The 15,717-nt window shown below is 34.9% G+C and overlaps 2 protein-coding genes across 7 annotated transcripts in view; one reads left to right on the plus strand and one right to left on the minus strand.

Moving 5' to 3' along the window:
• The window catches only part of LOC127863235 (E3 ubiquitin-protein ligase E3D-like), a 37,174-nt gene extending 33,708 nt beyond the window's left edge, over nt 1-3,466 (minus strand). For 2 of the 5 annotated variants that reach the window (XR_008041005.1, XM_052402617.1), the window contains exons 1-3: nt 3,276-3,457; nt 1,472-1,647; nt 745-892 (exon numbers count right to left, since the gene is read on the minus strand). Coding sequence is in view for 3 of the 5 variants with exons in the window: in XM_052402617.1 (XP_052258577.1) it covers nt 745-892; nt 1,472-1,647; nt 3,276-3,355 (404 nt within the window). In the remaining 2 variants the exon portion in view is untranslated. Of the gene's footprint in view, nt 1-744; nt 893-1,471; nt 1,648-3,275 lie in introns of all 5 variants that reach the window. The other 3 variants (XR_008041006.1, XM_052402618.1, XM_052402619.1) reach the window with 3 other exon arrangements.
• A 1,288-nt stretch (nt 3,467-4,754) lies between these two features.
• LOC127863233 (integrin alpha-8-like) overlaps nt 4,755-15,717 on the plus strand; it is a 95,397-nt gene continuing 84,434 nt past the window's right edge. For both annotated transcript variants that reach the window (XM_052402615.1, XM_052402616.1), the window contains exons 1-3: nt 4,755-5,351; nt 10,951-11,072; nt 12,669-12,772. In XM_052402615.1, the coding sequence (XP_052258575.1) occupies nt 5,095-5,351; nt 10,951-11,072; nt 12,669-12,772 (483 nt within the window). In that variant the 5' untranslated portion in view covers nt 4,755-5,094. The remainder of the gene's footprint in view (nt 5,352-10,950; nt 11,073-12,668; nt 12,773-15,717) is intronic.

Below are 15,717 nucleotides of genomic sequence, written 5' to 3' on the forward strand. Positions count from 1 at the left end.
TTGGGGATCTAACCAGGGACATCGATTGTGAGCCATTTATATTGAGGCATAATAAACAACAAAGTTTGGGCTCATCACAATTTCCTACATAGTTGCCAAGGATAAACAGGGCCCACCTCCTGCAAGTGACTCCCATGTGACGCTTACCACGATTTATCAAAGAAATTATATTAAAAAAAAGATCAACAAAGTTCTTTTAAGAAATCCATAATCAGAAATAGCTTTAATTAACCTGTCCATAAAATAGTCATTTTTTTAAACGCGCAAATTTCATTAAGACCAATTTAAATAAATGGCTCACAGTACATATTCTATTTACTTTAATACCATGTATTAAAATAAAAAGAAACACAAATTTAAAAAACATTTTTAAGGCATTGGTATGCAGCAGTTTTTCCGTGTATATAGTCATTTTGTATAATAATGATTTAACTTATCGAATTATGATTTCTAACAAATTGGTTATTTTGGAGATTCTCTAACAACTTACTCGGTATACACACTGCGCTTTAACCAAAAATTATGCGAAAATCCATTTGAGAACAGTATGGTTATTTCTGAGTGTAATATAAAATGCTTTTACTTAATTGTTGAACAATGCCTGCTTCAATGAAGCCTTTCAAGAAATGGTAAGTAAATAATGATTAATCTCTATAATTAGGAATAACCAGTTATCAACTTTTGAAAGATCATTATACAATTATGTATCTAGAATCATTATACAATTATGTATCTAGTTAATACCACCAATCGGCCAGGATTTTCTGTCGACACAACCCACAGAACCACTTGTTCTGGTGCCTCTCAATGCTGTCAACAGTCAGACTCTGATTGGACAGCTGCCTCAATGACTTTGAGTCATCAGTTGATGTCTTCTGATTTAATAAGTCACCTGAATTTGTAATATTGTTTTAATATTTCGTGTATAGCAAATCTCTTTAACAGATTAATAACCCTGTTTTCATTAGTATTTCAAGCCAAGATGAGTTCTTAAAGACATATTTCTACATTTGAAAACCGGTCCTCCCTCCCAAATGTCTGGAGTACAGTTTCTGCAAAAGTTGTAAAACTATTCCTGAATTCAGGGTTTGGTACACTTATAATTACCGTATAAGTGGCCTACTAGCCAAAAATCCAATAAACTAGAAAGTCTACAACAAATTAATTAATTAATTTAATGAATTTTGTTCCTATGTTTCTACTGAAGCAGATGCAGTTTTAGTGAAAGCTTAGCAGGTATTGAAATCTTGGGTAACATCATTGTGCTGTTGTCAACCAATATCAACTGAGATCAATACATTTCTGCACATAGAAAGATTCAAGTCAGCTTAGAGGATAGGCGAATTCCCCATCATGGAATGAACTGGGCAACTGCTCCATCTACGAGACTTTTACCCTAAAATCAGATTTCTTTTTATTTAGAACTTCACTACAACAGCAAAACAAACACACAAGTAATAGCAACCAAAACCTTTTAAGCTGAACTGTATTTCTTCCTCCTGTTCATTGTAAACAAGTCCTCTACATGTGTTTGGTTGCACTACAATGTTTCCCAATGTTAAACGGTACTCTTGCTTCCCAATTTTAATCTTGATGATACTGGCTTCTACTTCAACTTCTGTTTCTGCTTTGTTTTTCTTCTTCAAGCTAAAAATACAACGAACATTTTAACCTTCACATCTAACGTCAGGAAAGCTGAGTGGTAAATGTGTTTGGTTTTCATCAAAAGTATCAGGTTCTAGCAAGTAAATATTAAGGTTGTCCGAATAACTGTATATTTTTGCAAATGCAAATGGAATTATTCATTTATGCCTATACTGGATACCTATCAACATACAAACATATGAGAAAATAGTAGGGATGGCAACGAATACCGATTTCGGTATTCGAATATTCGGTCACCCTCCCGAACGAATATTCGGATATTCGGTCAACATCTGTTGGAAAAAAGTCAACTTTGTTTACCGTACCATTACTCCATGAATTCTACTTTCGTTTTTACCGGAAGTTCACCGGAAGTGTTTAAATATTGACACAGCGTTGCCGTCGTTAATTCGAAGCGGATGTTTTTGATTACTTTTTATTGTTAAAATTGAATGACAAAAACTGTTTTTAAACTATTAATATCGTACATCAACAATAGAACAAGAAACATAATATTACATGACGACAAAATATTACATGACAAAACAGTTAGATCTACATATAATTAAAGCTGAACTTAAACGAATTACTTAGTATGTACATAGACACAACACACTTTGAACCTGTTTAACAGACTAAACGGTCAGTCTTTTAAAGTTGCCACGTTTAAAAGACACTTGGATCGGGACTTCTTATCGGATGACGTCGTGAAATACGTCCAAGCAGCGAAAGGCGTAGGTGGCATTTTGCTTGGACAGATATTTACTTTATGCGTGTAGCAATTATAATATTTTCAATTAAATGAGGGTGAAATACCAAAAACATTTCTTTAAGTATAATACCTGATTGAATATTGAGTAATTAATTAATGTTTGGACCATACGATATGCAAATACTCATTAGAGGTTGAGTAAATTATTTTCTAAAAGCTTTTTTGATTGGACAACGTGATTATAACCATACGATCTGTTTTGTTTTTCACACCAAGTCGGCTCTTTCTTTACTCAATTAATCTTTGATCATTTTAAATGTAATTCGAGTTATTTGATCAATACGGGTCGGTGTTTTAATTTCCATACGGTCTTATTTGTTTTTACACAAAGTTGGCTTTTCCTTTACTCATTTAATCTTTGATGATTTTAAATGTAATTCGAGTCATTGGATCAAGTGCAGGTCGATGTTTTGATTGCCGACGCGATTTGCACCTATCATAATTTTGACACAAAGTGTCTGGCTTTGTTAGCGGGATTTATGACCGGTATACTGTCATCACCATAGCGACGCATTAACGCGCCTACCGGAATAAACATTATGACACGAGGAACAACTTTTTTGACAATGTTTGAAGCAAATTTTACGAATACAAAGTCTTTGAAATTACTCGATTTTTTATTTTTTCTTCCGAATATTCGATTCGGAAAACAGTATCCGAATATTCGGTCCGGGACCGAATATTCGGATATTCGGATATTCGTTGACATCCCTAGAAAATACTAATTAAAAAAAATTACTGTGCTGTTGCAATTGTATCCGAAACATCTTTATCCGAATTTATATTTAGTATGTATCTGTAATGACATTTCTAGATAATAAAACAATGGCATTTTACGTATTTATTTTTAGAAACAAACCTTTTAAAACTTATCAAGCAGTTAAAAACTTCCGTGGATTTGTTCCATGACGCATAAAACAAAAGTGATTTTGTAGCCATGTTCTGAAAACTGAAAGTAGACAATTATTGACGAACTTTGTAGACGCGATCATCGAGGGGTATAGTCGATTTAGCTTACAAACACAAATGTCCCCATCACACAGACAGTTTACTACTGTCGTTGGTGCAAATGATAATTAAGCGCAATATCTCAACAAAATGTACTTGAAAGTGTCATTCATCCATGCATATTTTCTAATAAAGTTACGATGAATATTGCAATATCAGTTTCCGTTTTGAAATTGGGTATGAAGACGAAATAATATCCTACTTAAAAAGCGGGTTTCGCGCAATTTAATTCGCAAAACACCTTCCTGAAAAAAGTTAAAACTAATGCAAATCTAAGCCCATACAAATTGGTCGCGCTTTTCAATGTAAACATCGCTAATGATGATGAACTTTTTCCGTCACTTTTGGGGGTCTTAATTCAAAATCTCTTTCTGCGAACAACTGATAAAAAACAACTTCACATCAGTAACCATGGCTTCAAACCCCATCATAACTTGCAATTGCATAGTTATTTTCGCGGTTTTAATAAATATTTCAAGCACGATATTTAGATGTCATCAAGACTAGGTAGACGTAATCACTAATCGCCAATTTATAGCTTACATATTTAAGTGATTTTCAATAATGTTAACATATAATTCACAATCATTTTTAACATTCAGGAATGTAACATAAATATCGTATATTGTATAACGCTCGTATATATATATATATATATACTGATGATGATGCACCAAAGTTTGAAACTCCATCTATTAAATTAAACATTTACATACAAGAACACATACCATTATAAATCCCAAGATTTGAAGATATTATAATGAAATGAATTGTTAACAAGTTATCTCCAATCCAGAGACATATTTATTTATTTACACATACTGAAATTGTGTGGTGTTTTTTTTCAGCGTGTCAGCGTTGTCATTGTCATTGGTTAAAAAGTGAATGCTATGGTATTGTATCGATTATAAATAAACAAGTTAACAAAAAGGTATACATTTAAAGTTATCAGTTAAACATACCTCATATTGAAACTATTAACGGTTAGATTTTTTTAATTATCTGTTGTTGTTGTTGTTTAATTTAATTGAAATGTATAAACGTGATAATTAAAATGGCATCAAGTATACAATTTTCTGAAATATTTAGAGATGCTTTTACATGTGCTTTCAGCTCGTTCCAACGTCACATCTTTATTTATTTACGTAACGCAACACACATGGATTCTGAGAAGATAAAATCTGAGCATCCCTAAATAAAAATTCGCGCAGTCTTTGTGAGAAATAATCCCACGTGCTTATCAGCATTACACGCCACAGCGGGATAACCGTTATACCATATGCGCATGCGCTTAATACCCACAAAACGGTAATGGGCCGTCCGATAAAGCGCACTAACATACCTACGCGAAAAATAGACTTGGCCAATGCACAGCTGACAGTTGCTACTGAGGTTGGTTTATGTGCGTTAGAAAAAACCGTTGCTGGGATATTAAGAGCATCGCTATGTCTTGTATAAGTACTTGAAGAATTTTCAGTTCTTAGTGTCTTTTATAGGATTCGCAGGAAAAGGATTGGTGTTAAAAAATATCCACTGGAATATTTCTTAGTGTAACGGTATTAATTCATGGAACAATCAAAGATGCGGTAATGGTAGAAAAGTTGTGAAAGTTTTTAAGTAGGAAAGTTTCTTATAAAATTATTGCGGAATTTTGTCAGTGAGGGTTAAACATGGAAACTATGGTGTCTGGTCGGGATGCAGAAATGTGCAATACATGTGAGTTACATAGAAAACAGATGGCTAGACGTATTTCGTCGAGGAATAAGTTATGGAAGTCGTTAACTGTTGCGCTGTGCGTTTTGTTTCCGCTCCTCGAATCTGTGTGCTGTTATAATTTAGACTTAGACACGGTGACTATACATAGTGGGGAGACGAAAAGTATGTTCGGGTTCTCCGTAGCGCTCCACCAAGACCAGGGCTCTAAATGGTAAAGTATTGTCATATTATGTATAGGCTGAGTATTTGTGCAACATAGCACTTCCACATACTCTCACAACGTACCTATTTAGAGCATGTCTTATTTCTCCTGTCTGCTAATGAATACTCAACAGTGACTTACGTGTTCGTAGGACGTATATAAGTGAAGTTTAGATCAAGATTATTGTATGTTTATGTAGTTTTGTGTCACAATTGAAAGAATAGATTCTGACCTGCGAATGAATTCAACGTGATTATCATACACAAATTATATGAAAGTTATCAAAGAGTTAAAACTCAAGAAATTAAATCCCCCCCCCCCCCCCCCTCGAAAAAGGAGCCGCGTCTGAAGCCGAAATTCATATGTTTACAGAAATAGTGTAGCAATTATATAAAATACATTCAACGCGATACAACATTTGGTAAGTGTAGGAACTCTCTCTCTCTCTCAGCATTTGTGGAAGACGGAAGTGCACGATCCTGTTTCGGGAAATCGAATGTTATTGTAGGAACTGATTGAAATAAGATAAGAAATACATTCAAAATTGTCTTGAACATTATATTATGAGGAGTTAAAAGTCTTTAATGGTGTATTGCAGAAGAGATTAAGCAAAAACCGTTAAAAAAAGCTGGCACCCTGCCATTGTTATGCACCAGCCGTTCTCAACTATAATGTGTCATGGTATAATTATTATACAAACACAACCCATCTTTTGTATTGGCTATAGACGATTTTATAGAGTAACATACATCTTGATATAAACATCAAATTATATTCAATAAAGAACATACCTAAAGCCCTAATGGCGTAATGGATTATTGAAAGAAAATACTCAAATTGAAACATTGAAACAACATAATTTAGTCACTGTACAAAGTTCATCACTCGCCGATTTTCACGAAAGAGGTATTTTTCAGTCTGGCTGAATCGCTATTTGAAAGATATGGAATAATATCTTTTGCTTGAACATGAAGCATAATCAATTTGGAGCGGAATCCATGGTTGTTGAACCGTATTCTTTATATTATTTTTAGAGGCCGGTGTGTCGCGAAAGTGATCGCTTTTACCTAAAACATTGGTCGGTTGTGCCTTTTGTGGCCGCTTTTTGACGTGAGCCGGGTTTGCTTTCTACACAGGCGTAACCCAAGAACACGACATAATTAAAGCTCCTACTAGGGGTCTTAACTTCATTAGAATAAAGTCCAAACTCATTTGATTTTCTTTTCAGCTCACAAATTGATAAAATGTTATTATTTTCTGTAAAATTTATTTGTTTTAATGTTGAAACACTTATCTACGAAGTAATTAGCCATCGACTTAATTAACTAAATTTCCATCAGAACGAAATAGCCTGCGACTTAAGGAATTAAATGAATTTCCTTAAGGAGGTTTATCATTTCGGGGCCCTCGGTCACAGTAACCCAGGGCCCCGTAAATGATAAACCTTAGCGACCAAGCTACCAGTCATTGCGCGTTTAACAGTGTACATCGTTGAAAGAGTAAGGCACATGAACGTATGGTGTGTCTGTTAACAAAACCTCGCCTGTTCAAAGTTTCGCTAATGAAATATTTGAAATTTGTCTCAAATGATTAAACAGTGCGCTCTTTCTTACAACGGAGATTTCCCATTCAATCACCACGCGTATTATATAACACAGGTGGTTAGCGTGTGGCTATGATATTAATTAGTGAAAACATCATTTTGAATGATAAATAATCATATTATAACGAAAAATTAACTTTTCTGAAAAAAAATATTTCACTATCAAATATATATATTTGATAGTGAAATATTTTTTTCAGAAAAGTTAATTTTTCGTTATAATATGATTATTTATCATTCAAAATGATGTTTTCACTAATTAATAGCATAGCCACACGCTACCCACCTGTGTTATATAACATACCTTGGTGAGTCAACTTTCTAACACAAAATCGTAATTTTCGTATCTGCTTTCTTGGAATATTAGTCTTTTTGAGAGGACATTGTCATAAGGCTAAGAATATAACAAAACAATGCATTGAACGCTCAATCTGTAATGACTAAGAATGTGCACTTTTATAGAGACGCGTTTTTAAGGACACAATGATTAGATAATTTTCGAGTTAAGTAATAAGTAATCGAGTTACTCATCGTATTATGTCATTATGTACACATCATGCATCAAAAGAAAAGGCAAAACACGTAAACCGCGGGTAGGATGTTTTCACAGTGAAAAGGCAAGATTAACTTTTGTGGATTTAACATTTATTTAAAGAGAGATAGACAGCACGCATATTTTCGATTGATTTTACAGTTTATCTCTAAGGTTGTTATTTGCTGTTCCAGCCTAGCTTCTGGCAGTATATTTTGGTAGATATTTGGGCAAACACGTCTGTCCAGGTGAATCTAGCATGCATTTTGACCCCACATGTCTCCCGCCGGAATAAATGAAACAAAAATGATAACCTTATTAAGATAATTAATCATACAGTTAAACAGTGTAGTTTCATTTTAAAGTTATATTTTTACTGGAGCGGTTAAAAATAATGATATGTTTTAAGCGTGAAATGTAAAAATAACCATATTTATGACTTGCTGAAGAAACCCGAACTATACGTAAACGTGTTTATGTATTGTCCATCTACAAGGGTGACAATTGAAAACGTTTAATCAGTTTTCTTGTCGCGGTGTTTTATTTGTAAACCTGACAGTTTAACAATCCAAATACAGTGTAATAACAAAAAAACTTTAATTAAAAATACTATACATCGGGGTGTTCGTTTATTTAGGTTGCCACCTGTAAATACGTCAAATGAAATTAAAACATAATGTATCAAATAGCCGACTGAAATTTCATCAGTCACGGGTTTTTATTCCTCGCATTGCTTCATTTGTAATCCTTTGTACGATGTTTATGGTGTGAAAACATGACCCGGCTTCAGATTTCGTAAGTGGCTTTAATTTGGCTCGCCGGCCACTCGAAATTCTCGCAACGTAATAATGAATGACATTTGTTATTTCAGCTTTGTTGATGTAGCATCTAAAGCATGTGCAGGGATGATCAAGTGTGAAATAGCAGGATGCTGTGTCCTGCTCCTTATGCCTCCCCTTCCGCCCCTTTGTTAAATGAGCGTACAAATTGTGAATATTTTTGGTAGTTAAAGCGGTTTTCCATGCTTCTGTTTTTGAGCATTATCCTGTATCTTAAGTTATCTCGGAGATCTGTCCATCTGCTGAAAACAGCATCGTTAATAGTGTGCAATATATGTTGTGTATGTTATTATTAAATAGAAACTAAAATAAATTCGCTCTTTATGCGCAATTTTAGCGTTTGTATCTAGGCCACTGTAATTAAACAGACATTACATTTTATCAAACGTACGTAATATACATGTAGACTCGCACGATCTGACGCTTCTATTTCACATAATACTTATAGATGGTCTTAGACTTTATAATATAGAAGAAGCTTAAGTCAGATCTGACATGAAAATAAAAAGTTTTTTCGCGTGCTGATGATATGCGTTCAGAAATTAATATCATGTTGTTATAGCGCAACAACATTTTAGTGACTTATAGGCACGACAACCGAACGCGAAGTAAGTTTTCTTTTATTGATTTAAACCTCTCCGCATTTTAGGGAATCAAAAATCAATCAATTTTAATGCACAATTATTTTCGAAAAAAAAAGTTTTCATATTGCATCACGGAAGCCTGCTAGCGAGCAATATAAAACGGCGTCACATCATTGTTTGTTGATAAATGATTGCCCCAGCGGAGCCGCAATTAGCTCCATGACACGCGACGCTCATGTACCCGCCTCGAGGGGTCGAGATGGACGCGAGTCACTTTGACGGTTGCCTCGTGCAAGTTAAATTAACTGTTACTTTCTTTTGACTGACAAATTATATATTAGCATGTCGCTTACATGTAGGTAAGATATGTCGCTTTAATAGCCACGGGTGGTTTGAAAGATGGGGGCGTGGTTCGTAAATGTGTTTTTTTTTGTCGCGCAGAAACTAGTAAAACAGTGCAATTATCATAAATATGTGTGGGTAGCGGAAGGCGAATATAATCATATATTTAGTTAAACCTGTTAAACACTTAAAACACCACGACGAGCAGTAATATAAGTCGATATATATATGAACAATGTGTGTGTATGTCATTGCTTAATTGAATCTTACATTATTTAAAGGGGTAACACACCATTAACATAAAATCTTTGTTGTACGATAACAGTTTAATAATATTTCATCGTTTAACATGAGTAGTCACATGCATTTCAATAACATTTAGTCGAGTATTAGGTATCGAGTATATCGAGTATTTAGTTAGTATTTAGTATATTTAAATGATAATTGAATAAAAAGATGTATACTTTTTTATGATCTCCAAAAGCTAAATTATCTGCCTACGGCCTTCGTATGTAACAACAAACACTCTAAAACTCATCGAGAGTTACGGGTCGTGGAACATCCTGCGGGCGAGTATGGATAAACGCACGTTAGATAACTCCAGCAGCGAAGTGACACACAACTAACAAGTGGTTCGCATGATTCATGCGATGATTACTCGATTAGCATCGACATCGACACTTGTCATCTGCCCGATAAACAAAGGACCTCTTCATCTGGATTGCATTAATTTCCATCGGATCCGAAGATAACCTCACTTAGCAAGGCTGCGATGCGCTCTTGGAAATATAGATTAGGGGTTGCTAGGGCCCATACTCGCGATAACATGGTCCCTTACTTAAGATAACGCTCTATGATACAAGAAAGCTGTGTAAATTGTATTAATAATTACTAATAAGAAGCATGTGGGTCGTTGACCCAGACCGTAGACTTATGTTTTGGTGCAAAAATAAACTCGCATATGTGAGGTTTGAAAATCAAGTCCGAATAAATTTAAATCAGAATCACACGCTGTATCAAATATAATTATTTGAATGAAACAAACTACTTTTGGAGCGTAAAATGGGTCAACCATGACTTTTTTGACGTAAAATGGGTCAGCCATGACTTTTTTTAATTAAAATGGGTCAGCCACGACTTTTTTAAACGTAAAATGGGTCAGCCATGACTTTTTTGAACGTAAAATGGGTCAGCCATGTTATTTTCGAACTTCCTGAGTTAAATCTAGCAACAATTAGACCTGGACTACGCTTTTGTTTTCCATTTAGGTTTGTGCGGATAAAACTTGACATGTACGTTTTTGATGTCTTCCATTGTCCTTAACAGCATCAAAAGACACCGCTTACCTGAAATTTAAAGGAGTGTGTGAGAACGTTTGACCATTGTCCGTCTGCAAAAAGCAGGAGAACCGCCACCCCTTTGCACCGATTCCCTCGTCCCAGCACACACATACAAAAATAGTACCTCTGTCTGAAAGTCAGTAGACTGATGCAAGCGGTTTTGTTAACTAACTGTAACCTCATCATCGTAAATTACATGTTAATTATGTTTTTTTACTCCGCGTATTTCGTCATTTTTGTCGTTCCCTGTGGTAATGTGACTGCAGCAGAAAATACAACTTGATCACATAAAACGAAAAAAAGGATGGGTTTTCATTAATAAAAGATGTGTTCAGTTCGTCAGTTCATAAAATGTGTGCTCGTTTTAGGTTGCTGGTAGGCGCCCCGAGTGCACAGACGCGCCAGCCCGGTGTGACGCGAGGTGGCGCTGTGTTCCGCTGCTCCATAGACAACGACGGCTCCTGCCAGGAAATTCCATTTGATACAAAAGGTTTGACGTGTGAAGTATAATGCGGAAGCTTAAATCGTGCATACACTTACGAATGCATTTATTATCAATGTTCTGCCATTGCGTGGTGTATAGTTAACGATCGTCAACGTATAACCGACGTTCGAACGACGCCAGAATTATTGGGCGGTTCAACAGTTTGAAATGGAAATCTGGTCCACTAAAAGTGCAATATTTGCGCGAAATTTTCGCAGGCCAACAATGATCACTTGCAAATCCATCTTGCAGGAATGCATGTATAACCTCTTCCTTGTATGATTGTATGTCTTGCCCAGACGAACGTACGTCTATACCTACTAAGGCCAAAGGTGTTTGAAACAACATATTAAAAATTCTTTTAAAAACGGTAGGTCATTTATAAATTATCTAGTTTGCTTGGTTGCAATTATTCGTTGCTACTATAATAAAGATCGAACGAGCAGACATACCTCCTGCATATAAAATGTAATCGTGTACATGCTGTTGTAAGAGGCGAAGTAACCTTTATGAAGCTTTTGTCGGTATTGATAAAGGCAGTATTGCAAGCGAATAAGGTGACATGTTACTAGTTGAACATGCCTAAGAAATATGCAAACAACACGGAACTCAGAATTTTAGATGTACTGAACACAAAGGCAATAGCATTAGCATGCTTGGTATTAAGTGTGAACGGAACAATAATACTTTCACGCCTTTGAGTGCTCTTAATTCTTTCAGTTGCCTTCCGGAACTTTGGGTCAATATGGCTGTTTTTTATCACGTTGTAAAATTTAACGCACCGTATAATTTTCCTGCATATTTGTCGTCTGCTTCCCAGACCAATGTTCTCGTGCAACAAATGGTTGACGAGACATTTCAACGAAATATCAAGCAGCTTAACTCAGACAAATACTGTATGTTCTCTAAAATGGTTTCTTGAAAAAGTTGCAGTATCTTTTCTTTTCGTTACGTCTTGTTTTAGAAATAGTTTTAGATACTACAAATTACGTGACTACTTATATGATGACAAAATTTGATATTAGTAAATGGCCAAGGACATGAGATTAATTTCAATCATCCTAACTTGGACTGTTAACTGTCTTTACAAGACAGCAACCATTATGACATACTCTTGGTAAACTGTTTTTATTGTTATAATATATCCCTACCATTCAGTTTGGTTGCAGAACTATGAGCACTACATGTACCTGAATATTAAGCTGCATGTGCATATGGATAAAATCTTAAAGTACTGAAATTATTGGATGACCAGGGCTGTTCCAGCGCTTTTGTTATAATCAAATTAAATATTTAAATCCATTAAACCTGTTTTTGTTGGTACTTGTCTTACCCCAGGTTTAATTTATTCTTGTTATGTAACATGTTCTGTCCAAAAAAGTAAAAAAATATTGCTATTTGCCCATAAATTACAGCAAAATGCCCAATCTCTAAGTATTGGAAGAAAGATGGTTTAAAAAGGAGAGAACGCTTTCAAGATATCTTTCATGTTAACACGCTTGATAGCATTGAAATTTTCCTTAAGTTAGCATGTATTTACAAGTATACCATTGATATAAATTTATTGACTGTTATATAAGTGATTACCTCTCATAAATACAGGAAACAGTATTCGCCACAATGGGACCCACTATCGTGATGTTGAAGACAAAAGCGACCAGTGGTTCGGTGCATCTATTTACAGCTCTAGCAACGGAATTATTGTGGTAAAATTTATTATTATTATTATTACAGGTAGTAGTTACACGACTTTTAATCCTGATAGACATCTTCAATTGTCTGGAAAAAAAGAAATACAAAAGAATTGTATTTTGTCCAGTTAAAAAGATACAGAAAAATATTTTTTTTGAATTAATTTGTAATTTAAAACAAAAAGCTGGTTGTTTTGCTTCGATGAAGACAACAATTTGTGCTATTTTTAGCTTTAAGGATACTGTAATGTCGGTCATCTGTTAGTGGACATGCAATTCATGAGTCTGTTTTTTTCTTCTAACAATTTCTCCACTTGAATCACTCTGCATATTTTCACTAAGTTTCATTTGAATTATGTACAAAATACTTAAATTAGTCTGTGTTAAGTACAGGTAATTAAAAAGACCCATAATTCCAAATATGTAGATTTCACAACATGAATTTTCCCAATTGAAGTTGTAAAACCTTACAAAATATTAAGAGGGTTATGCCCCCTCTAACCCTGCCTATGTATAATATGAACAGTGTCCACTCTACGAATCATGTAACTAAGGCCTATTTAGCCATTTGCTTGGTACTTAATGTATTATGAAATGGGTTTGACTAGGTGTTTATAATATTTTGAATAATTTACATCCTAGTAATGTTTGCTGAAGACCACTTGTAGAAGATGACTTTTGAAGAATGGTTTCTGTTTCTTTTGCCTGCTCTATTGAGTCCTTTTGCATAAAAATCAATTAATGAAATAACCCAGGTCCCTGACAAATACCACTTTGGTGGTAAGAAATGTAGATTTCTGTATCCCTATAACAAGTGTCAGACAATTTCAAGTAAACAAAGCTGACAGGGTGGGCTAATAGGAGTACAGACAATACTGATGGGCATTTTACAGATAACATTCAGGCTTCCCTTTCTTGCCCAGGGGAACTAAGGCAATACACTGATGTCACTTCATCGATGTTTTGAAATGTGGTACTTTTTCATTGAAGGTTTTGAATTCTGATGTGATGATCTGGGAGTCATGCCATTCATTATAATTTTCTTTAAGTTCAATGTTTACAAGTTAGAATGTAGCAAAAAAACAACATAGTTTTTATATGAGTAATAAATTCAATTTGAAATCAGAATTTAAAAAGCTTACTAGCAATTATTCCATAGTTTACCTGCATCTGAGATCAAGAAAGCTTTATGTTAATTAGAGTTTCCTTGGAGAGAGAAATGTTTGGAAAGTTTTCTAAACATTATCTAACAAAACAGTTAAATGATTTATTCAGTATCATTAATAGCCTGATGTTTGTGCCAAGGCTTGTTATGAAATTCCTGGATGCACAGTTCTTGAGTTGCTGTCTTCAACTATGTATTGGCGTACATGTATCTGGTTAGATTAACCAACCTAAAATATATATACATGTATCAAATGTATATTGTTTAGTGAAATAGAGGTGATAGAACATAATTTTTCGCGGTCTTTACATGAGAATGTTTTTTTACAATACAAAGATACAGATTTTTATGCCCCCTTCGAAAAAGAGGGGGTATATTGTTTTGCTCATGTCAGTAGGTCGGTCGGGCCGTAAGTCCACCAGATGGTTTCCGGATGATAACTCAAGAACGCTTACGCCTAGGATCATGAAACTTCATAGGTACATTGATCATGACTGGCAGATGACCCCTATTGATTTTCAGGTCACTAGGTCAAAGTTCAAGGTCACAGTAACTCGAAACAGTAAAATGGTTTCCGGATGATAACTCAAGAATGCTTACGCCTAGGATCATGAAACTTCATAGGTACATTGATCATGACTAGCAGATGACCCCTATTGATTTTCAGGTCACTAGGTCAAAGGTGAAGGACACGGTGACTCGAAACAGTAAAATGGTTTCCGGATGATAACTCAAGAACGCTTAGGCCTAGGATCATGAAACTCCATAGAAACATTTATCATGACTGGCAGATGACCCCTATTGATTTTCAGGTCACTAGGTCAAAGGTCAAGGTCACAGTGACTCGAAACAGTAAAATGGTTTCCTGATGTTAACTCAAGAACGCTTAGGCCTAGGATCATGAAACTTCATAGGAACATTGATCATGACTGGCAGATGACTCCTATTGATTTTCAGGTCACTAGGTCAAAGGTCAAGGTCACAGAGACTCGAAACAGTAAAATGTTTCCTGATGATAACTCAAGAACGCTTAGGCCTAGGATCATGAAACTTCATAGAAACATTGATCATTACTTGTGGATTACCCCTATTGATTTTCAGGTCACTAGGTCATAGGTCAAGGTCACAGTGACCTGGCTGCCACTACAACGGACAGCCCATATAGGGGGCATGCGTGTTTTATAAACAGCCCTTGTAAAATACGCCCTTTTCTTGATGTTACTTATTATGGGAACACTTGTGGTTTATGGGCGGCTGGGTAGTTGGGTGGGTTCATTGTTTCTGCTTTTTAAGTTGCACTGTTTTTAAAAATCTAAACCAAACTCTCTGAGGTTTGTGAACATATAACTAAGCCCAAGTTTGAATGGTTTAAATAAATAAATAGTGAGGACAGTATATGACGATCCATATTGGAAGATGTTTGATTGACTTAATACAAAATAAGTGATTCAGAAAGGTGGAGGACTTAGTATCTAAATAGTGCTGATTCAGAAAGCTGAAGGACTTACTATCTAAATAGATCTAGTGAATAAAATAATTTGTTTAAAAAAAATCACAAATCAATGAGGTTAATTTGTTGTCTTGTTTTTAAAAAGAGTTGTTGATGAGTAACCTACAAGAGTGGGAACAAGATGTAAATGATAACATTTTGTACTTATATTATATAAAGTATTTAAAATAGCCATTTCATTTGAATCGTATTTAGAGACACTTGTATTGAGATAATTTTTTTAAGAACAGTAATAAAGAAGTTATGTATTTGTGCATATAACCTGAGAATTTAGACTGGTAGATA

The sequence above is a fragment of the Dreissena polymorpha genome, unplaced genomic scaffold (genome assembly GCF_020536995.1).
Source record: "Dreissena polymorpha isolate Duluth1 unplaced genomic scaffold, UMN_Dpol_1.0 chrUn003, whole genome shotgun sequence".
In the NCBI taxonomy this organism is placed as follows: domain Eukaryota; kingdom Metazoa; phylum Mollusca; class Bivalvia; order Myida; family Dreissenidae; genus Dreissena; species Dreissena polymorpha.